This window comes from Canis lupus, chromosome 1 (genome assembly GCF_011100685.1).
Source record: "Canis lupus familiaris isolate Mischka breed German Shepherd chromosome 1, alternate assembly UU_Cfam_GSD_1.0, whole genome shotgun sequence".
Lineage (NCBI taxonomy): Eukaryota > Metazoa > Chordata > Mammalia > Carnivora > Canidae > Canis > Canis lupus.
Window position 1 is genome coordinate 43,294,236 of NC_049222.1, and position 24,215 is coordinate 43,318,450.

Consider the following 24,215-nt stretch of genomic DNA (forward strand, 5'->3'; position numbering starts at 1 on the left):
ATCTCCTGAAAAGTTTCATGTAATTCTTTCCTATAGTCACAACCACAATAACCCCTGTGTGAATTGTAATGATTGTTCTACTCTGGTCATATTGACCTTCCTACCTTTTTATTCTCTCCCCTTGGTAAAATTATTTTCATACTTTCCCACAGAGTACAGAAGTCATCGCTTTTCTCAGACATCTCCATAAAAAACATTACTGTGATCATTGTACTTGTTGCTATAACACTGAACATTCTGTTGTAATTGAATGTTAATATTTATGTTTCCCTTGCTTGCTTTTAAACAGGCTCTTTCACTGTGGATATCATCTTTTTCATACTTAAATACCAATAAAAGAGTAATAAAAATTAAATATAAGTTGTATTTTAGATAAATATTTATGAAATGAAGAAATAGCTTTTCAAAATTAATATTCCAGATAGAAAAAGAGACATGTTAAGAATTTTAACAAATACCTGAGACTTATAAAAATGGGCATTAGACAAAATTAATTAAATGTACTTGAATACTCTATGGATTTCCAAAGACTTCCCCACCCACCCCACCCTTCTCAACTTACTGTAAAAATCTAATTGTCAAACGTTGGGAGTCTCTCTTTCTCTATCCTATATAAATTTAACCCAGACTGCTGTAGCTGAGATTTTGGAATCTTCCTATGTATGTCAGTAGGAGTTGGAGAAGGAACAAGAAAAGGAGCCTCTTACCCCAAAAGCAGTTTGGAGGTGGCCCAGAGGAAGAAACTTAGTAATTTAGCTGAGGAAATGACGAGAAGGAAATTGTTTTGTGTCCCTGGAACCATGTGGAATTCCAAGATAAGAAAAACAGTTGCTAATTTGAGTATAAAAGCAGGAAACATGATACACTTGTTTCCTTTTATGCAAACACAAGTATATGAGGGGTTGTGTGAAAATTATTTTTCTCTTGCCGAACCACAAAGACATAGAATCAAAGTGCTTCTTTTGGACATACTGGCTTTTCTTTCTTTCTTTTTTTCTTCTGTCTATTCTATTTCTTGTGGATATTATGGCTAATAACACAACAAGTTTAGGGAGTCCATGGCCAGAAAACTTTTGGGGTAAGATATTTTCTTTAACTGTTCTTAATTTAAAGTTAGGATGCAGAAATTGTACTGCAAAATTTACTAAAACATTGAAAATCTCTGAGACATTTTGTTTACCATAAACTGATTAAGTTTGCATAGATTTATTAAAATAAGTGTATTCGTGTAAAATGTCTTGAAAGTGGGTTATGAAGACTTTCAAGAAGAATCTGGGCAACAAGCATAGATTTTGGCTGGTGTACAAAATATAAATAGAAAATAATGAGAATAAACATGAGAAAAAAAAAGATAGAAGTAATTGTTTAGAATATGACAATGTGGATTTTGTTGGAAAAATAAGTTGTGTTTTAAAGTTATAAATTGATATTTTATGAAATCAAGAGTTGTTACAGAGGCTATTTTAACTTAAATTGTTAATGTTATACTCCTTAATTTCCAAAGTGAATCAAAATAACAAAATCTATACTTCAAGAGTGTAATGACAGTTAAAATAAGGAATCTTATGAAGTTAGAGGACGAAAAAAATTTAGTAGAAAAGATTCACTGGAAATAACATCACATAAAACGTTAAAAGGAAACCTACCATGGGAAAAAAGAAACAGTATAAAAGTATTTTTAGGCGGAGTTCAGACACAACTACTAGTTAGTTAGTCATCAATAGCAGGGTAGAGCTAAAGTTGAAATAACCAGTTCTTCTAGGCTAAAGAAGGCAAGGGCTAGCGAAGAAGGGCCAGGATGTAAAACTGGCAAGTATTTTTGGATTCAGGGAAATTTTAAAAATAAAAGAGGCTATTTCAGTTAAATTCAGGAAAAAAAAATTTTAACGGAGACAATAGAGTTTCTGAAGAGATCAATAGCCCTATTTATTGATCCAGAATGAGTTTCTAATCTTCTCAGAGCACGATTTCATACTTTCGTGATTTGTGGAGATGCTTTGTAAACTATCAGTGAAAATAAGTAGCAGTGATGACCATCCCTAACAACCTCACCTAACTGTTCACCATCCTACAAACGTGCATGAAGGGAATTCATTCATTCATTCTTCTTTTTTTTTTTTTTTTTAACCATAAACCCTTTATGTTTGCTTCAGGCCTGGAAAGGAGAGATATTAGTGAACATCCTAATCTAATTATTAAAAAATAATAAGAAGAAAGTAAATTATGTTTGCATATTGTAAAGGATGGCTTTGATAATAAGTAATTCCAGGTGGACACCAACACACAATAAGCCTTAGAATTATGGAAGTCTTAATTATATATATTTGTTACAATATTGCTTGCTGTCCCATTTATAGAGAAAGTGAATGCACTAAACACACTGAACATAGCTAGAGTGTGTTTGCACTAAATTCATCATTACAAAAATTGCTATACAAATTATTCAAAAGTAGAGTAGCTCTTTCCATAAAAATTAATATGTAAAAGCCAATTCTATTTTTTTTCAGGCCATTTGAAGTTAAATTTCAGGCTTACTTATGTAAAAGAAATCAGCCACTGACTAAAACATAGTTAGTAATCATAAAATAAATGTGAATTAATAAGAGAATGCTTAATTGAAGCCTATTTACCAATCCTAAAAATACTGATTTTTGTTTTAAGTGCAGAAATTTGTGCTTGAGAAGGAACTTACTGTTCCAAACATAGTTGCTAGTGTTTCTTGTCTTAGTATGTGAATACAATGGAAAATAGATGGAAATAATGAAAACCAGGAAGGGGAGTGTTCATTGATAAGCATTAACAAAACCAATACAAATATGTTGAGCAGATACATTAGGAATGATTTGGGGAAAGTATATGAAAGATCACATTATTTCTTCTAGGATAAAAAATATTAAGTATAAAATGTAAAAATCTAAATGTAAATATACTAAATGTAGAAATTTCCTAAGATATAAATGTTGATCTTTTAAGTTTTTATTTCTTTTTTGTAACTAAATTGACATCTATTTTGATCATTGACTCCACGAATATATTATTTTGAAAATCTTATAAAGTACAGTATAATGTGTTGTCTATTGCCTCCAAAGACAATTGTCTGCTTGACATTTCGAATTTAGAGAATAAAGATAGAATAGTTGAGAAAAGCAAAACTTATGCATTGAATCATATGAATTTCTCAAACTTAACACACTTACGATGTATAAAAAGTTGTTTTCCAGATATCATTTTTTGGTTTACTGTAATGAATGTTGAAAAATAAGATAATGATACCAGGTTATTACCAATTATAATAGCTTGCATTTCATTACTATACTGCAAGCATTATAGTAATCAGTGCAAGAGGGAGCAAAAAAATTGGCTTGAGCCTGACAACACAGCTGAAGACCACCTTGTGTTTCTCACTTTTTCTTTCTGTAATGCATTTCCCTTCTCTATGAACATTCCCCACCAAAGCAGCAGGAACTAGAACCTGTAAAAGTTTGCTGGATCCTGCCTTCATAAAACAGTAGACACAGATCCTTAAACTTGGTTATCTTTTTGGTACTTAGCATCATAAAGAAGACATAGTTTGGGTTGTGTTTCCTGCCTTACCATGCATTTTTTCTTTTGGCTGGTACCATGGAAAATTGGGGGAGTTACTGGTTCAGGAGCTTGTATTTATTCACCTCATTTAATCCTTACATAAACTATAATGTCTGGCTTCAAGAAGATCACACTCTTGGGGGAGATTATGTCTCCATACATATGCAAATATATGCCTATATTCTTATGGAGTAACGCTAGACAATACATGGGGAAAAGGCAATGATTGTTGAGTTTTTTTTTTAAATGGCCAAAATGGTCCCCAAATTTTTCTTTCTTAGAAAAAAAAATGAGGCTTTACCTGTTCCTATAAGTCATATAAGGTTCAAAGAAAGATAATCCTCAGAAGGACATTTTAGTCATTCATTCTCCCTTTGTTAACTTATTAATGCATTGACTCATCTATCAATTCAATTTATTAGTTTACTCAGAAACACTGCCTGACCATCCACTAAGTATAAGTCAATGGGTTAAGTGTGAGTGATACAAATACAGCATAGTTGGACAATTTCAGGGAGTTCAGGAGAAATATTATCAGCCAACATGCAGAAGCAAAAACACACAAGCCACATTTGTGGAGATGAATGGTTTGAGGCAGATTTGTGCAAAGTTTTGAATGTCAGTGTAAAAGTTTGACCTGATTTAAGTAATAATTTTCGATTTTATGACTTCAGCTCTCCCTATTTTCCTCTTCCTTAAGACTTTTCTCTGAGATTGGAAAGGGCACAGGGTGGGAAAGGGCACTGAGATTGGAAAGGGACTTTTCTCTGAGATTAGAAAGGGCACAAAGTATATGGGAGTTATATACTTATAGAGGGTATTGGAAGTAGAGTATTTGATTCTTGATCAAGTTCTGATCTCTGCTGACATCTACTGATGCGTATTTCTCATCTGTTTTTAAAACATTGCCCTTTCCCTCCTCTTCTACTGAGGGCTCTTACATAAAATCTGGCTCATGGTCTATGCAACATTTGTTAATGGATAGTTTCTCCTTTCTTTATGTCCCCTCTGGTCTACTGCCTTTCATTCAGGTACTTTTCCATCTGTCTCAGTGGTACAGAACAATATTGAATGCTCTTCCATAATCCTAGAGTTGTGAAAGGCTTTTGAGGTGAAGCTGTTTATCAGATGCCCTAGGCCCAGATATAGCAATATCTTCCATCCTCACTTCTACTTTGCCCCTTAGACACCCAGGGTTCTCAGAGGGGCCAGTCATCTTCCCCATTTGGCCTAAGAAATTGAGAATAGATACCACCTTCTCTGAGATTCCCTTAATCAATCTATAATTCATCCCAGGGAGAGATGGAGTGATGATTCCTTCTCCAAAACCCTTACTAGTCACTAGGTCTTCTTATCTCTCCAAAACCTCTCCTTTTTGCACTGCTTTTGATAACTGACTTATTATGCCCTGAATGTTTGTGTCATTACCCTCATCACCTTCAAATTCATATGTTGAAGCTGTGATGCCCAGGACAATGGATGGTAGTAGAAGATGGGATCTTTGGGAGGTAATTAGGTTTAGATTAGGTCATAAGGACGGGGGGCTACATGATACATTTAGTGGCCTGAGAAGAAAAGCAAGTGAGATTGCTCTCTCTCCCAATCTTTGGGAGCATACATTGAGGAAAGGTCAAGTGATGACACAGCAGGAAGAAGAGGGTCGCCTGTGAGCTAGGAAGCTCTCACCAGCCCCTGGTCATGCTGGCATCTTGGTCTTGGACTTTCTAGCCCCCAGAATGATGAGAAACAAGTGTTTGTTGTTTAAGGTATGCAGGCCATGGTGTGCTGTATGGCAGTTCATGTTGACAAGTACATGACTCATAGACTCTGGTTTATTTTTCCCAATACTGTTCATTAAGGTAAAAAGTATACTTTTGAGTCCTTTAGACTCTCAGCATTTTGAAACTCCAATAAACAAACAAAGCATAACACTCATATTTCTCAAAATATCTAGCGATTAGAGTAAAACAACTGGTTTTCAAGATTTTTATCTATTTGTTTTCATCTATTCTATATATTTAGTCCAGTTAGAAATTCTAAGCATCAACTTTTTATTTTCCTATGCATGCTAGCTAACAGTACTAATCCTTTCCAAGGTAATCAAAGAGATGAAAGGTTGTGAATTGATTTATTGAGTAGTCAAGTGTCAAGGGAGAGAAAACCTTGTTAGTAGCTGAAAATTCTATTCCTCAGACTGTAAAAGTATGGCTTTTAGGGGTCTAACCCCTACAGATGGGAGTAGGGAGTTTCCAGAGAAACTGGGGACAGAGTAAACTTATAGACTAGACATACAAATCCCAATGATGTCCTCTATATTATCTGCTAAATAGCAAACAAATACTATTGTGTTTCTTTCTTTTTTTCTTTTTTCTTTTTTTTTTTTTTTACTATTGTATTCCAAATGCATATCTTTAATTTGTAGTTTTAAAACTTTGGGCCTATATGCATTATTGCATATTACCAACCTACCAATTATTTCTCTTAACTCATTACCTAGAAAGCTTGAAAAACAAGTGTTTATAAATGCTTGTCTTTAAACCTGCTGCATCTGAATTATGCAGAAATATTTGAAAATACATCTCTCACTGGGCTCTGTGATTAGAGATAAGATTCAATAAGTATAAGCCTAGAGGTCTATAACCTTTAATAGGACCCTGACCTTAGAACTCCTGTATCTACATTCAAGAGAGAAATTTGCCTATAATAACCTTTTCTTGTGATAGCCTGGTCACATTTGGTATCAGTGTTATTTATGCAGGTCTCATAAAACAAGCTAGGAAGGGTTTCCTATTTTTCTATTACCTGGAAAAATATGTGCAAGATTGGCATTGTTTTTCATTTAAATGCTTTAGAAAATTTACCAGTGTAATTATCTATAGCATTTTTAATAGGAAACTTTTAAATGACAGAACCACTGTCTTTAACAATAGTGGATCATTCAGATTTTCTATTGATTCTTCTAATAATTATGGAAATTTGTGTTTTCTAAAGTTTTTCCCACTTAAATTTCTAAATATGTTGCCTTACAGTTGTTCAGGATATTCTTTCATATGTTTTTCTAATATTTTATTATGAAAATGTTCAAATTTAGAGAAACATGTAAGGGATTTTTATAGTTTATACCCATATATCTACCAGTTAGATTCCATCATTGACATTTTTACAATACTTATTTTATTCACCAATCTATTAGCTTACATTTCAAAGCAGATTGAGGACATCAGTGTACCTCCTCTTAATTAAATTACTTCAGCATGTATATCATTAATCAGAATTCAATATTTTTTGTTTTTTTTTCTTTTAACATCAAATTTACCTACAATGAAATGTGTAAAATAAATAATAATGGAGTGCACAGACCATAACTCAACATATGTTGAATTTTGCCAACATGTACACACCTGAAAAACTCAAACCCCAATCACAGTAAATATTATCACCAACCCCAGAAGTTCTCTAATTTCACATGCCAGTCAATTTCTATCTACACCATCCCCAGAGGAAACCTTTATTATTTTTTTTCTAGAACAGATTAGCTTTGCTTGTTCTAGAACTTCATATAAATGAAATCATACAGTATTTACTCTTTTGGCTATTAAGAATAAAACTGTGGCAAATATTCTTCTGAAAGTCTCTTGTTGATATGTTTTTTCATTATTCCTTTGTATATTCTAGTCACAAATCACTTGTCAGATATATATTTGTAATGTTTCTACCTGCCTGTGGTTTGCTTATTTATTTTTTTACCTGTCTTTTGCTGAGCAGGTTTAAAAATTTTCAAGTCTAATCTATTCACCTTGATATCACCTATGTACTGTGTGTGTTTATTTTAAATGAATTGAAAGAAAATAGTCTTTTATGTTTACACTGTTACTATTTCTGATGCTTTTTTATTTCTTCCTCAAGATCTAAGTCTTTTATCTGGTATTATTCCCCATCAATCTAAAGATTTCCTTGAGCAAAGCTTTTAATGTAGATCTTCTGGTGATGAATTTTTCTCCTACACCTGAAAGATTCTTTATTTCACTATTATTCTTAAAAGATAATTTTCAGGATATGCAATTCTGGGTCAATTGGTTTTTAAATTACTTTGAAATATGATTCTATCTTCCTGGAGATTAGTATTCAAATAATGAGTTTTTCTGAGTGTAATATGTCATTATTACATTGTTATTTTTATTTGGCTAATTTCAGTTTATCATTGATCTTTAGCTGTTTGATTATGATGTGCCTATACATGGTTCTTTATGTATTTCCTGCTTGGTATTTCTGAGACTCTTGAATCTGTAAATTAATTTCTTTCACTAATTTTGAAAAATTTCAGCCTTATTTCTTCAAATAATTTTTATCTCCATTCTCTCTTTCCTTTGCTTTTGGTACTATGTGTATGTGTAATTACACATATATTAAATATTTTTATACTGTTTCATAATTCCCCAAGGCTCTGTTCCCGTCCACCAATTATTATTTTTTCTGTTTTTCAAATTGGATAATTACATTAATTTATCTTTAAGTTTACTCTTTTCACTGTCATCTTTTTAAAAAAGATTTTATTTATTTTGAGAGAGAGAGAGAGCATGTGAGCACAAGCAGTGGGAGGGGCAGAGAGAGACAGAGAGTCTCAAGGAGACTTCCCACTGAGCACAAAGCCCAGTGTGGTATTCAATCTCATGACCCTGATCATGACCCAAGCCAAAATCAATAGTCGGACACCTGACCGACTGAGCCACCCAGGTACCCCTGTTTTCACTGTCATCTTAAATTCAATGTTAGATTCATCGAGTGAATTTTTTTAGATATTCTCTTTAGTTCCATTTGGTTCTTTCTTAGAGTTTGTATTTTCTGTTGATATTTCCCACTTTTCATTCATTATGAACACTTCATATCATTGAACATAAATATACAAGTTTAAAATTTTATCTCTCTCTCTCTCTATCTCTCATGAATAAATAAATAAAATCTTAAAAAAAAAAGCATTCAAATTTTATCTGCTAAGTTCAACATCTGGTCATCTTAGGCTATGTCTTTGTTGACTAACTTTTCTCCTGAGAATGGGTCATACTTTCCTGTTTCCACATATGTCAAGTACTTTTATGCATCACGGACATTTTAAAGGGTCCTTTGGATTCTGCTATATTACCTTGAAGAGTTGTTTTTTTTTTTTTTTTCCAGTTTGTTCTCACAGGCAAATAACTTTGTAGAACTCAAACCACAAAAACCTGTAAAGCCTGTCTCTTGGAAGGCAATTCAGGTCTCAGTTTAGTTGAGTTGACTTATTTATTTTCTCTAGCTGTGCTATTTGAAACATGCAATGTGGTTCTGGAGTCGGCCATAGATACAGGAAGTGTTTATCAATAATATTTTGAGATCCTCCTCTTGGCATTCTTTTTTCTACAATTTCTCTCTCACATTTAAGTGGCTCTGATTACCACAATTTCTGTCCTCTGTTTCTCTAGACTGGAAATACTGTAGGTTCTCAATTGGTATTTTACCTGCCCACATAATTCAGTCTGAAACTGTCCTCAGGCTAGAAGTTTTGAAAACTAGAAAATTCACCTACTGCTTGCTTTTCTTGTCATTTATTCAGTGCCTTTAGGTAGGATTTTTTGAGGCGGAGAGCAGTGTTGTTTCCAGTGCTTAGTCCTAGTACCTGGAAGGGTCAGTGCATAAAAGCTAACTTGGAATCCTATCTTCATGTTTTCACTGCCTATAGAATCTGTTCTAATGCCATCTTTTTAATTTTTGATACTCTCTCTCCCTCCTTCTTCCCTTCCCACTTCCCATCTTGGTCATTCCCATCAATAGTTAATCAACTTTTTATTAGATTTTCTTTTTCATGGAAACCACATTTGGTTTTGGTAATTCTACCTCTTTGTTTCTTTCTTTTTTTTCTTTTTGTTTATGTCATTACATTCCACTTTTAAAAAACTTATTTACTCTATTCCATTTTACTTGTGTTTGATTTAGTTTTTATTTTTGTTTTTGTTTTTGTTTTTTGTTTTTTTTTGCTAGTTTCTTGATATGGAAGCTTATATCATTGGTTTTTCAGCTTTTTTCTTTTTAAATGTATGCCTCTAAAGCTACACATTTTCCTCTAAACACAGTTTTAGGTGCATTTTAAGTGTTTTGATATTTCATATTTCTAATATAATTTAGTTAAAATATCTTCTAACTTTAATTAAGTATTTTTGATTATTTTTATAGGTTCCTATTCTTGAAATTTTTCAACTTGTTAAATATTTTAACATATTAATTCATTGTTTTAATATTTGTGCCTGATAACTGTAATATGTTGATAACTTATAGTTATTTTTCTATGATATATTTGTTCTCTTGGTTTTTGTTCATCTGATCTTGTCACTTGGAATAATTGTAATGTATTATTTATGCTCAATATTGTTTTGGGCATTGTAGAAACAATTTAAGACTCTGAGTAAGGTTATCTTTTTCTAGAAAGGATTAATTTTTCTTCTGGAGTTAGTTGGGGTCATTTCATCTTAATCGAATCTGATCTGATGTGTACCTACATTTCTATCTTTGTGAGGTCTTCTCTTTCTCCTGTTTGCTCTTACTGTTAGGGAATAGGCCTTCAAGGGCCCTACTAAGTGTCTAGGATATTCCCAGAGTCCATTTTCCTTGGTAGTTCTTAACTGCAATTTTTGTTTCCAAGACTACTTAAATTGCACAGAATTCTACTCAGATTTTTTGCCTCTCTTTAAAGATTATTGTCACGTGAGATTTTTCTTCTCCTGTACTTTGTTATTTTGAGGTAGCAGTCTTGGCAGGTCTTTGATGGCTTCAAACAGATTTTTAAAAAATATTTTTAATATTTATCTTTTAATTATTCTCAGTGTTTTCTTTTTTTTTTTTTCTCAGTGTTTTTCTATGGGCTAATTCATCACATACAAAAAAAAAAATAAAGTATGCTACCCTCTTCCTTTCAAACTTACTTTATACTCTAGCAATATTGTTAACTAAATATATTCAGAATATGGCTTATGCTCTATGCCCTTAGTCAAAACTATGTACAAATCTCCCAGGCTCTTGTTTATTTGAGCCATAGCCATGCACAGAAGACAATTCAAATCTCATTTCTTTCATCAAGCTTTTTATTTATTTTCTTTCTTTTTTTTTTTAAGATTTTGTTTGTTTATTTGAGAGAGAGAGAGCAAGAGCATGAACATGGTGAGGGGCAGAGGGAGAGGGAGAAGCAGGCTCCCTGCTGAGCAGGGAGCCCAATGCAGGGCTCAATTCTGGCACCCCAGGATCAAGACCCAAGCCAAAGGCTGACACTCAACTAACTGAGCCACCCAGATGCCCCTCATCAAGCTTTTTCCAACCATTCTAGATACAAGTTGTCTTTCATTTCTAATGACACTTATATAGCCTAAACACTTATGCATCTTATTTACTGTTAAAAATAGTATAAATTAATGAGTCTAGTTTCCGTTACTCTGGAAGGAAAAGGAAAACCACGGGTGTTGGTTAGGCATTAGAAGTGGGACAAGATGAAATTTTCAATAGGGTGATCAGGGTAGGCCTAAATAAGAAAGTGATATATGAGTGAAAACCTGAAGTTAGCCATGGGATAGCTAGGGAAAGAATTTCAGGAATAGGCTACAACTCATGCAAATCCCTAAGTCAGGAGCATATCCAGTGTGTTTAAGAAATGGTGGGATGGAGCTAAGACAGAGGAAGAGTAAAAATGAGCATAGATAATTGGGAACAGGTCAAGTTGGAACTTTAAGAACATTTTTAGGAGTTTGCTTTTGCTCTGGGAGAAGTAGAGAGGTTAGATCTGACTTACATTTTCAGAGGTTCAGTCTGGCTACTGTATTGAGATTAGAGTGTTGTTGGGGAGTGGCAAAAGCAGGAAGACCAGGTAGAGGGTCTGAATACTTCAGCTCATAGGTAGGGGTCACTTGGACTAGGGAGGCAGCAGAGTAGATAGGAAAAGTTGAATTCTGCACATGTTGTAGAAAAAAAAACAAATGGTATTTTCTGGCAGATAAGCTACACATAGAAAATATTTACTCTTTGTTTACTTTATTATAACTAGTCGAGTTTTCTGTGCCCTAGATGTTATTCTCTCCAAAAATATCTTTGTCAAATTCTTATTGCATGAACCATCCTCCTATGTACTTCAGGGTACTAAGAACAGAATAGCTTGCTTTGGCATTAGCTGAGCTTCTGATTCGTATAATTGCAAAGGATTCTATGAATTGATTCATGTTCCATTATGTTGACACTGATAAAATCGCTTTTCAGATATTGGAACAGTTTAACAAAAGGCCACTAGATGGTGACCTCTACTAAATTTTAATACTATGAAGCATTGATTAGATGTACGGAAAACCAGATTCAATATTAGAATCTTCAAACTGAAAGACACATAGTGGCCATAAATATTAGGTGGAGGAGTCAAATGATTTGGGTAGGTTATACAACTATTAGTAGAAATAGTTATTATTCATTGAGGATTTATGTACCAACCCCTTGTTAGTTGTACAGACATACATTATAAATCATGATAAGGATACCTAATTTATACGCCTTACCTTATTGTTGTTAGAATTTGTTCCTTTTGCCTTCAAAGGGAGATCTGCATTTTTAAGCATAATCATTTGGTCTCAAAAGTTGCATCATATTTTATTATATAAATAAAATTACAGCACATTTTTCCTCCCCTAAGATTGTTGATAAATAAAAACGCAAACTGTCCTTTAAAAAGAACTATCTGTGCCAATGTATTTTTTTGGGGACAATTTTAAAATAGTGCATCTAAAAAAAAGTCTTCCAAAATTTCTTATAAAAAATCTGTCACAATGAAATTATATATATGAAAATTTAAAGATGTATGGCCAATAGATTCTGTTTCATTATATATTTTCTGGTTTCTAGTTTGATTCAGAAAAATCATTAACTACAGTTAAATAAAATCACTATGGAAGACGATTCTGGAACAAGCTATACTATAATTATGGCTCGAATAGATAAAGGGTATTAAAGAGGACACCTACCTTGATGAGGACCGAGAAATGTACAGAACTGTTAAATCTTTATATTATACATCTGAAACGAATATACCATTATATGTTAATTAAATCTGAATAAAAAATTTTAAAAAATATAAATACATTTCTTTCTAACTGCTTTTCTTCATTTGTACACTTGTTTTTGCATTCTTGATTTAAGGGAGCTTAACAAGATAGATAATAAGCTTTTTTACCAAAGAAAATTAAGTAAATCCATATCAAAAGCAGTATGCTTTTTAAATGTCATTTTTATAACTTCTGTAAGCTCCATCTTATCTTCCTTTATATTCATTCAAAATGTAACTAGTTTGTTACTAATGTATATATATTATTCTCATGATTCTCATGTATATTTAAAATGTATTATTTAATCTTTTTCAGATATCTCTATAACCATATGTAGTCTTCTGTTTATAATAGAAATATGGTATTTTGAGTCATTATTACCTATTCTGCCTAAATTTCAGGCACATATGATAGCTCCATGTCAAATATTATATTTAATATTATAATATCAAAAATATTATAGAAATATTATAAAGCCATAAATAATAGTCATTTAAGATAGATTTGTCAAACTGCTGTCCTAGAAATATTGTTCTAATTTTAGTGCCACCAAAATAATCTTTTTACCCACAAAACTGAAATTTTTCATATAAGAAGATTTTTTATTATTGAACATATTTTTTACCAACTGATCTACTCGAGTTTGGATGTTACCCTTGTTTTCTTTCTCCTTTCTTTCTTTCTTTCTTTCTTTCTTTCTTTCTTTCTTTCTTTCTTTCTTTCTTTCTTTTTCTTCTTTTTCTTTATTTCTTCTTTCTTTCTTTCTTTTTTTCAAAAATATTTTTATTTATTTATTCATGAGAGACACAGAGAGAGAGGCAGAGATATAGGCAGAGGGAGAAGCAGGTTCCATGCAGAGAGCCCAACATGAGACTCAATCCCAGAACCTTGGGATCACAACCTAAGCCAAGGGCAGATGTTCAACCACTGAGCCACCCAGATGTCCCTGTTACCCTTTTTTTTCTTATATCAGAATGATATATTTTGGAAATCAAACAATCATCTGGCACATAAATCCATTTCTTACTCCATATATTTTGGTTGACTTTGCTAATTTTCTTAATCAATTTCATAGACAAAATATTATTTTCCCTTAACTCTATATTTTAAGTTTCTGATTTTTTTCTTGAAATTGAACCTCATGCTATTTTTCAATACAAATAAACCATTGGAAACATTTTATTTGTCAGGATAGACAGCAATAGAGAGTTTAAAGGGTACAAACATGACCATGCCTAAGAACCCCTGAATATATCACCCATTGCCTGATTATATTCTGAGCTGTTTAGAATCCTCAATCAGATGATAGTGCCTGCATGGGCTTATTCAGAAAGGCAGGGGCATATACTTTTGCAAATTTGAGTATTTGTCTTCTCAGTCTACGTCATACATGAGTAAAAGCAATAGTCCCCTGACAGTGCTAGCTGTCATTATTCAATTATTAAAATAAACCAAGGATTAGTTCTACTACATAAACCTCAGACACTGTTTCAATATCAATAAAATGAGGATTCTAAGCCAAGGCATTTTTAAGAGTTGGTTTTAGCTGAAATCCCTTATCTATAATTCTATATCTGAAGTTGTTAATATTTAAAATTCTCCAGTAGAGGCTGTTGATCCAGGAGACTACATGTATAGATGCATAATACTGCTTTAGCACAATTTCCCCAAGTATTTCTGTTTGTAACAGGCTACCAAATTGGGGGTGGCTCAGTCAGCTATGCAGCTGACTTCTGGCTCAGGTCATGATCTCAGGGTCCTGGGATCAAGCCCCATGTTGGGCTTCCTGCTCAGTGAGGAGTTGGCTTATCCTTCTGTCCCTGTCCCCTGCTCATGCTCTCTCTCTCTCATAAATAAATAAATAAATAAATAATAAATAAATAAATCTATCTTTTTTAAAAATCTGGTATTAAATTGATAATTTTTTGTGAATTTTACATTATTCACTTTCATTTTAGATTAACTTTTCTTACAACACACCTAAAAAATAATCTGTTTCCCTTATAAGGTTACTTGAGAATCAAGTGATATGATATATAAAAAAAAACAGTGCCTGCAACCTATAAACTAAATTAATTTAATTAGAAAGATGCTATAGTGTTTTACAAAATAATGAAATAAAAATAAAGTTGCATTTTTTTAATGTCATATTTCCCAAAATGTCAAAAGCTTCCTAAAGCTTTAGTGATAACTTTCTGGGGTGGAGTAACAGAACTTCAAATTTAGAAGGAGCTTGTAGTTCACCTACTAGGTCTCTACCTGATGCACTGTTTTCCTATTCAAAAGTACAACATCTAGATGAACAGGAGTACATCTTTCATTCATTATTCTAAACAAGAAGACAGCATTTCTGAGTGATTTTGTTCAGATTCTTTGATTAAAGTGTTTCTCATAATTAACTCATGGATTCTCTGGAGTATAAATTATAAATAGGGATCCCTGGGTGGCGCAGCGGTTTGGCGCCTGCCTTTGGCCCGGGGCGCGATCCTGGAGACCCGGGATCGAATCCCACATCAGGCTCCCGGTGCATGGAGCCTGCTTCTCCCTCTGCCTGTGTCTCTGCCTCTCTCTCTCTCTCTGTGACTATCATAAATAAATAAAAATTAAAAAAAAATAAATTATAAATAAACTTGTCTAGGGATGACTGATCTCTCTAATAACATATAATAATAAATTATTCAATTTATATGCAATACATCTCACCAAAACAAAGATTGCCAAAAATACTCTGAAATAAGGAAAAATTAGCATTTTTTTAAAACCAAAGTACCAAATTCAGTAAACTGCCTGGACTTATTTGAAAAGACTAAAGACTTAGTTCTATGCAGTTTTTGAATTGTTTATAGTTTTTATTTATTTTCTAGAGCAATTAAAACATTTTTTAGGGAAGTAGAGAATTTATATAGCCATTACAAGTGACCAAAACTTAAAGGAAATTTAATGTTAATGATTATGATACAAATAAAAATTTGAGCAAATCTATTGTCTCATAAACTTACATAAAAGAGTAAAGTGAGCATGACACTTAACCTTTCCTAAAACATTATGACTTAATCTGATTATTAAGTTACTGCCAGTGGGATACCTGGGTGGCTCAGTGGTTGAGCATCTGCCTTTGGCTCAGGGTGTGATCTTGGGATCCGGGATCCAGTCCCACATTCGGCTCCCTGCAAACAGCCTGCTTCTTCTTCTGTCTGTGTCTCTGCCTCTCTCTGTGTTGCTCATGAGTAAATAAATATATCTTAAAAAAAATAAATTATTGCTAGAATATAACATTATAATTGAGATCTTAGGAACAAAAGCTCCACTCCCCCCATGTCTTATTTCTACTATATTATAAGGTATCATACTTTGGAATAATTTTTAGATTTTTTTTTACTTTGTGTCTCTCATGATCAAGTTTTTTCTTTCCTATTTTTACTATTGCTTCCCAGACTAAGTCATTACTATTGTTGCATATCTGAATCATGGCAGGCATGTCCAGACTCGTTATGTTATCTTCCCTGCTCTGGGCCTTGGTCTATTTCATTCATCACTACTAGCTCTATATGCTGTCCTTCCTATTAGGTCACTTTGTTCAAGCCTCTTTTGTGCTCTCTCTTGTTCATGATAGAGACTGAACCTTTCTCAAGGGGCACCTGTAACTTTCCATCATCTGACCTCAATCTACTCAGGGCAAAGTAGCCAATGGCCTCTTCATTGCCAGGCTTAAAGGACATTTTTCTTACCTTAATTGAAGTCTTATAGAATGTAAACTCCACCAGGGCTAAGGCCTTTTTCTTCATTGTTGCCTACAAACTTAGCATTACTAGGTTTCTAGTGGGTGCTTTATACATTAAACAAATGAATAGATGAAGTGTTTCTGGGGCAAATTAATCCTTCTTTGTTTCCTTGTTTTTTTTCTGCCACCTGTTAAACTGAGTTTCCTGGAAGCCTATTTTCAACTCCCTTGTACAAACAGTCTTACTTTTAGTCAAAGCGCTTTCCATGGATGGCTGCAAATCTCTTGTAGCATGGAGATTCCAAATGCTGCTTCTTTTTAAGTTCCATATTTATGTAATCTCGATTCCAAAGAGTACCTCAGGGGCACTCAGTTCTGCATCTTCCTAATATCAGCTTCCCCTAATTCCAGTCTTGCCTTTCTCCCCAGTTTGGATGAATAATAGGAGTATCCACCCTTGCCTGCTCATGCCAGAATCCCAGGACTCATTCTAGTTTCCTTCTTTCCTCCATATAGCAAGGTGTGGCATTTTGATTGGTGGATTTTTATTTTTGGAGGATGGAGGTGGGGAGGAATTATATCCTTTTGTTTTTAAATTTATTTTTCTCTTGAAAGATCTTAAATTTTCCCTCCCTTCTTCCCTCTTCTCTTCCTCATTGTCTGGTGTCCAAAAAGCACCTCTCCTCTTTCTTTCTTTTCTGTTTTTTTTTTCTTTTCTGTTTTTAACAGCTTGTTTGAGATATAATTTGCATCTCATAATTCCTCCACTTGAAGGGTACAATTAAATGGTTTTGTTATAGACACGGAGTTATGTGACCATCACATCATCTAATTTGAGAATACTCTGCCCTTCAAAAAGAAACCTGTGACCATTAGCAACCCCTCCCATTCCTTTCCATCCTGCCCATCAGCCCTAGGCAATAACTAATCTGCTTGCTAACTCCATAGTTTTCCCCATCCTGGACATTTCCTGTAAATGGAATCCTATAAGATGAGATCTTTTGACTACACAATTTACCCTCTTCTTCCTCAGGGAAAAATTACTTCCCAAGCCTGCCTCCTCACATTCCTGCCTGCATGTTTTAAGACCCTTTACAATAGTCGGTGCCCTCAGAGAACAGGATACCTTTTCATTATTTTCACACTTTTTCTGGAATTGTCCTTCATCTCCAAGACTTGAGGTAGAAGTTTGGGAATGTATTGGTATCTGTTTTACTTTCTAGGTACCTTGAAATTTACATGTTCTCTGTCTTCTGAGGTCTGGGTTTTGCATAGTTTTATTTGTGCAACTTGTTCTCTATTGGTTTTTGGAAGAAATGTTGAGAAATCCTGATTTACGGCTTGACAGTGCTGTGGCAACCCAGAATTAGTGTAACTTCCTTTTTAGTTTCCAAACATTTGGGGCACTAATAGTTAATTTTGAATGTTACTATATAATCGATAGGTCTGATTTTAGTTTCTGACTATATTTATTATTTATTTGCTTTTTTCAGATAAAGCCTAACTCTCTGAAATCTCTGTCTCAAGAGGTTACATTTTAAGGCTATGAGTCAATATTATTTTTATGAGACACATTTTGGAAGAACAATACTTGGTTTAGCAGAGCTGTTCTAAATTGCGTTGTAATTTAGAAGTCATCTTCCTATTATAAAGAATTTACTGTTTAGATTTAATATAAACCACTGTTTTAGAGGATTTTAATAGAAGTATTTGTGAAGGTATTTGTGAAAGTAGAACAAAACATACAGTCTTGACAAAGGAGATAAATGTAACAACATAAGGTGGAAGAACACTAAATATATCCTAAAATTAAAGAACAATAATTATTCTTATGTATCTGTTAACATTGGTTTATTTTGCTATTTCTGCATTATAGATTTTCTATGTATTATCATAGATTACAACAATAAACTGAAAAAAAACCTTAGTAATCATAAAATCTAACTCTTTCATTTAAAAAATAATGAGTCCAAACAGATTTCTAAAGATCACACAAAATGTTAGGGATAAAGCTGAGTTGAGAATGCTGCACTGGTCGGCTTTTTCTATTTAACAATCCACCCCAAAACATAGCAGCTTAAAAATACCATTTATTTAGCTTATAATTCTGTGGATCAGGAGTCTAGGCTGGGATCAGCTTAATAGATTTTTTTTTCTTTTTTCTTTTTTTTTTTTTTTTTTTTTGCTGCCTTCCCTCTTGTGTCACAATCAGTTAGGTTGATGAACATCTGAATTATCTAGGATGACGCCATTCATGTGTTTGGAGGTAGCAGGCTCTTGGTCAGAGCAATAGGGGTAACTAGTCCAAACTCGTCAACCAGTAGGATGCATTTGTTCAGAGGCTAGTGGTTACAAGGCTTTTGGGAGCAGCAGAGGTAGAAGCTCAGAGATCTCTTAAAGTTTAGGCCTCATTTGGCACAGCTTCATTTCCATCCCATCTTTTTGGTCAAAGCCAGGTGTGAAGCCATCCCAGTTTTGAGGGTTGGGAAATAGACTGTATGTCTCAATGGGAGGAACCTCAAAGCCCTTCTCTTGTTTTCAAAATCTCCAAACCCCACTTAGCTAATTTCCAGTCCATGGCCCTCTCAGTACAGAATCCCTAGATGAGCAATTAGATAAGATAGCCTATGTTTTTACTTAGCCTTAACTAATCTTTGTTTATGAAACTTACGAGTCTATCCAAAAAGTGGTACTTGAAATGAATCTTGAAGAATAGGTTTTTCTGACAGAGATTTAAAAATTTGTCCAGATATAAAGAAAAATAGGTTTAAAAAAAATCACAGAGCTTCAGAGAAGAAGACAAGCTTTGGGATAGTGCGAAGGTCAACATGACTCATGGGTTAGATTACGGAGTGGAAGGCGGGCAAATGTGGTGGGTGATAAGGCTGGAGAGTCTTCTAATATCCAGCGTGTCTTTACATCCAGGGCAGGGGCTCTGCTATGCAGCTTTATTCAAAAATATGTTTTCAGTTCACAAGAGGCAATAAGGTAGAATTTCCATTTTGGGAAAACAACTCCCCGGCCCCCTGAACAGGAAATCCGAACAAATACAAGTTCTGTGAATTGATACTGATGCATAGCAGAGATTCTATGGATTCAGAGGATAAAAATTTCATTATCACAATGAGGGGCATGATAGCAGCATGAACTGGAACCGGTGGTCCAGGAGCTCAGGAAATAGAAGATAAATCAGTCAGCCCACCAAATGGTTCTAGCTCAGCATTTCCTATCTCAAAATGAGCACAGGAAGTGAGACATCATGAAGCCTGCAGGTGGGAGACATCACTGGGGTTGATGAAAGCAGACAGAGGAAAAAGCACAGTCAATTTGACTGCAAAATCCTTTATCAATTTCTGGCACATTATTACTGCTGTAGCTCAAAAGGAAATAATCTTTGGACTATATTTGCAATCTTGTAAAAATTTATGAACTAAAGAATGGCCTTTAAAAAGAAAGTTTATTTTTATTCTTTTTCTTTAGAGTGAGAAAATAGTATAAGCAATAGGAAATGCTACAGCTAAAAATGCCGTTTTATATTCTTTGGCTTTAATAAATGGAAGCATAACAGCTGATATTCACATGCAACTAGCACTTTTATTTCCCTGACACAGAATCTGTCTCAATTGATCATGTATTCCATAGTTACTATTTGGACTCTGTCCTGTGTTTTTTAACTGAACACCTATTTACAAATTCGGTTACCTATTTGATTTTTGTTTGCTTGTTTCAGAGGATGTTATAACGTCCTTCACAGTGTCCATTGCAATCGTGCTTGTAATTGGAGGATTTATCTGGGCTCTGTCTGTTTGCTTGTCTCGGAGAAGAGCCAGTGCCCCCATCTCACAGTGGAGCTCGAGCCGGCGATCGAGGTCTTCTTATAACCACGGCCTCAACAGAACTGGATTTTACCGCCACAGTGGCTGTGAGCGGCGGAGCAACCTCAGCCTGGCCAGCCTCACCTTCCAGCGACAAGCTTCCCTGGAACAAGCAAATTCCTTTCCAAGAAAATCCAGCTTCAGGGCTTCCACTTTCCATCCCTTCCTGCAAAGTCCACCACTTCCCGTGGACACTGACAGTCAGCTGGTGACTCTGCCCTCTTCCAGTACACTTCCCTGCCATCACCTCACACAACCTGGGCCGGCCAGATTTCCACTGGTCCAGCAACAGCCTGCGAGTGGGCTTTTCCACACCGCCCCCACCTGCCTATGAATCAATTATAAAGGCATTCCCAGATTCCTGAGTAGGGTGCTTTTGGTTTTAATTTGTTTCTTCCTTTTACTGAAACAAAATTACAAATAGGCCTACTGGAATTTTGAGGGCATGGCCCAAACAGCTAATGAGTTTCCAAGCTGAGTTAGGCTCAAGTAGTTGGACATGACAGTGTAAAACACATTTCTTTGAATACATTTTTTCCTTCCTTGTGTCTCACAAGATAGTAATATTTTCCAATTAGTTATCTATTTATGTATTTTGTACTCAACGTGAAGGTTATTAAAGACAGTGATTCTTATCTAAGACTCAGCTGTGATACAATATATATATTAGACTAAAATTAAAACTTTAGATATTCGTGGTTTACAATACTCATTCACTGTCCAATGTGACTAGAAAGGGGAAAAAAAATCACTATGTCACTTTTTAAAAACAAAACAAAACAAAAACTATCTTAAGGAAACTTAATTTTACTTTCTTCAGAGTGATGTGAATTGTTTTATAATCCTGAATTTTTAATGGATTATATAAGCACAAAAATGACAGAACAGAGATTTCAAAGTTCCTTGAAGGCATTCATTTATGAGAGGAGTCAGAACCAAGGCAAGGAAGGGAACTTCTGTGGGTGTTATAGAACACTTCAGTTTTGCCACTTATTTTTCCCCCAGACTTTGTGTCTTTTCTGAGAATAGTTATCTACACCACTGAGGCAAAATCCGTAAGTTTCCTGAAATGACTGAACTCTTCTTCACTGTTGTAGTTATGTTGTTAGAAAAACAGCAATAGCAAATCCAATTCATTGACCTAACAATACACTTTAACACTGAGCTTACATTTTCCTAAGGGATACATTTTATTTCTTAGATCTAAATCTAGCAACCAGGAAAGCACTTTATCTAGGGACCTTCTCTTGGAACTCACAAACAACTAGGGGTCAGTAGTGAGAGAGTTTGTCATGAAATAAATGTTATAACCATGAATAATTCTCCTTCCTGGATCAGCTCATCAGGCATCATCCTTTGTTTGCTTCCTACGAATTTCAATCTCAGATTCTATGAAGAGTCTTTGTATAATGATGAAACCATGTCATATGGTCCTGGTGCAGACAATCACTTAAGGAGTCTGCTTCCACAAAGAGCCACCCCTGTAAAGAAAGGTACATTCCCAAATATGGGTACCAGAGGGCTTCAGTGGCCAAATGCCCATGGCTGCCCTTTTTCATTTAAGGACACGAGTTCACTGGAGTATTATTCAAAAGGCCTGTGGTTCATATCTGATATAGTGACTATTTAGCTTATGTTGCTGTTTATTTGTTTCTCTGAACATTGTAATTTTAGTGAAGAAAAAAATGTACTCTCATTTTAGCTTCTGCAATGCAGCGCTCACAGCAAATAGTATCTGAAGATGGTTCAAGAATGTAATAATATCTACATATAGTAAGAGATTCTGTATAGCATTTTCTTTAATATTTTTATTAGCATTTATCTTCCACTGTTCTTCAAGGACAATTATTCTTAATGATGTCTATAGATCAATGCTCTCTAATGTAATATACCAGAAAGAAAGAAGAGGGAGGGAGGGAGGAAGGAAGTGAGGAAGAAGGAAAGAGAAGAAGAAAGAAAGAAAGAAAAAAAAATCTCACAGGATAACCAATTTGTTATCAGTTGGTTTTCAACAAATTTAGCAATTGTCATATAACCATGTAAGATTACAGAAGAGCATTAACTTAGTAACAAGGTTATCTTTTGCTTATATGTCATCCTTAATATTTAATATGAGAAGTAAGGAAAGTGTATAGTTTTTAATCTAGAATTTATATTGGGAATAAAAATTGCTTGGTATCTCTCAAATTAGGAAAATAGAAGCAGAAGTTCTCTGGTGAATTTAACCATCTGGCGGAATTGTTATCACCTCTCTCTCCAAGTTTTGGAACAATCAAAATGAATATCTTATAAATACTGTGCAATGTATGAAATGTGAAATTAAAGCAAAAATGAAGGACTTTTTAAGTCGATCTGTTTAATTTGAAATGTTCAGTTGATTATGAAATAAAATTAAACTCATGTCAATTTTGATTCAGTGTATTAAGTAACCATATACATTAACATTTTAACCCAATCTAGACCATTCTTTATCTGCTCTTGAGACACAAACATTATTTTATATAAAAATATGTAACTAAAAACAATGACATTATAAATAAATGGAACAAGATATTTCAATTAATAATGCATATAGAAAATGAGTACTTTTTTGTTCAAAACATTAATTTAGATTCTTACTTCACTGAACATGTAATTCCAGAATTATTTATTTAACTTTTTTTAGAGAATAAGCTTTTTCCTGAGATACGGTTGACATGTAACATTATACTTGTTTTAGGTATAACAGTATAATGATTCAATATAAGTATATTTTCCAAAATGATCACAAGTATAGTTAACATCCATTACCACACATAGTTACAAATTCTTTTTTCTTGTGATGAAAACTTTTAAGATCTACTCTCTTGTAATTTTCAAATATACAATTCAGTATTATCAGCTCTAGTCACCATACTGTACATTACATCCTCAGAACATATTTATTTATTTATAAAATATTTCATTTATTTATTCATGAAAGACACAGAGAGAGAAAGGCAGAGACGTAGGCAGAGGGAGAAGCAGGCTCCAGACAGAGAGCCTGATGTGGGACTTGATCCTGAGACAGCAGATCACGCCCTGAGCCAGGGTCAGGTGCTAAACCACTAAGCCACCCAGGCGTCCCACATATTTATTTTATAACTGGAAGTTTGTATCTTTTGACCACCACCCATTTCACCATACCCCCACCTCTGGCAACAACCAATGTGCTCTCTGTACCTATTAGTTTAAATAAACATTTTAAATAAAGACAATTTTAAAATGAGGAATTCAAAATGTTTAGCCAATCTATGAAACAGAAAAGGATCACTTTTTAAGAGCCAAAGTGATGGAATAAATTATAGAGAAAATATTAATAGCTTTAATTATTTGAAAAATTCTGAAATTGGGGATCGCTGGGTGGCTCAGTGATTTAGTGCCTGCCTTCAGCCCAGGGTGTGATCCTGGAGACCCAGGATCAAGTCCCACATCGGGCTCCCTGCATGGAGCCTGCTTCTCCCTCTGCCTGTGCCTGTGCCTCTCTCTCTCTCTCTCTCTCTCTCTCTGCATCTCATGAATAAATAAATAAAACCTTTTAAAAAATTCTGTTTAAAAAAAGAAAAAGAAAAAGAAAAATTCTGAAATTCTGTTCATCAAAAGACAAACTTATTCAAAGTTTAAAAGCAAGGAGAAGTAAAGGAAGAGAAAGAAGAAGGAGAAGAGGTAGAAGACGAGATCCACCATAAATATAACAAACAAGTGACCAATATCTTCAAGTTATAGTTAGCTCATACAAATGGATATGGAAAGCATTCAATTCTAAATTGATAAAGGAGTAAAGGACCAAAAGCAATTACTCATCAAGAAAGTTTAGTTGATTAACCAGTATATGGTGAACTGGGCAGTATTACTACTAAGAAATTGCATTTGTATATTTAAACAATATTCTAGTCTTTTTGTCTATCATCTTAG

The 24,215-nt window shown here is 34.1% G+C and overlaps 1 protein-coding gene across 1 annotated transcript; it reads left to right on the forward strand.

Moving 5' to 3' along the window:
• Window positions 1-887: 887 nt before the first annotated feature.
• On the forward strand, window positions 888-22,694 carry MYCT1 (MYC target 1). The gene is given in 3 exon segments (XM_038526357.1): window positions 888-1,078; window positions 20,138-20,519; window positions 20,521-22,694. Coding segments are annotated over 3 exon segments (693 nt in total). The 5' UTR covers window positions 888-894; the 3' UTR covers window positions 20,648-22,694.
• The last annotated feature ends 1,521 nt before the right edge of the window (window positions 22,695-24,215 follow it).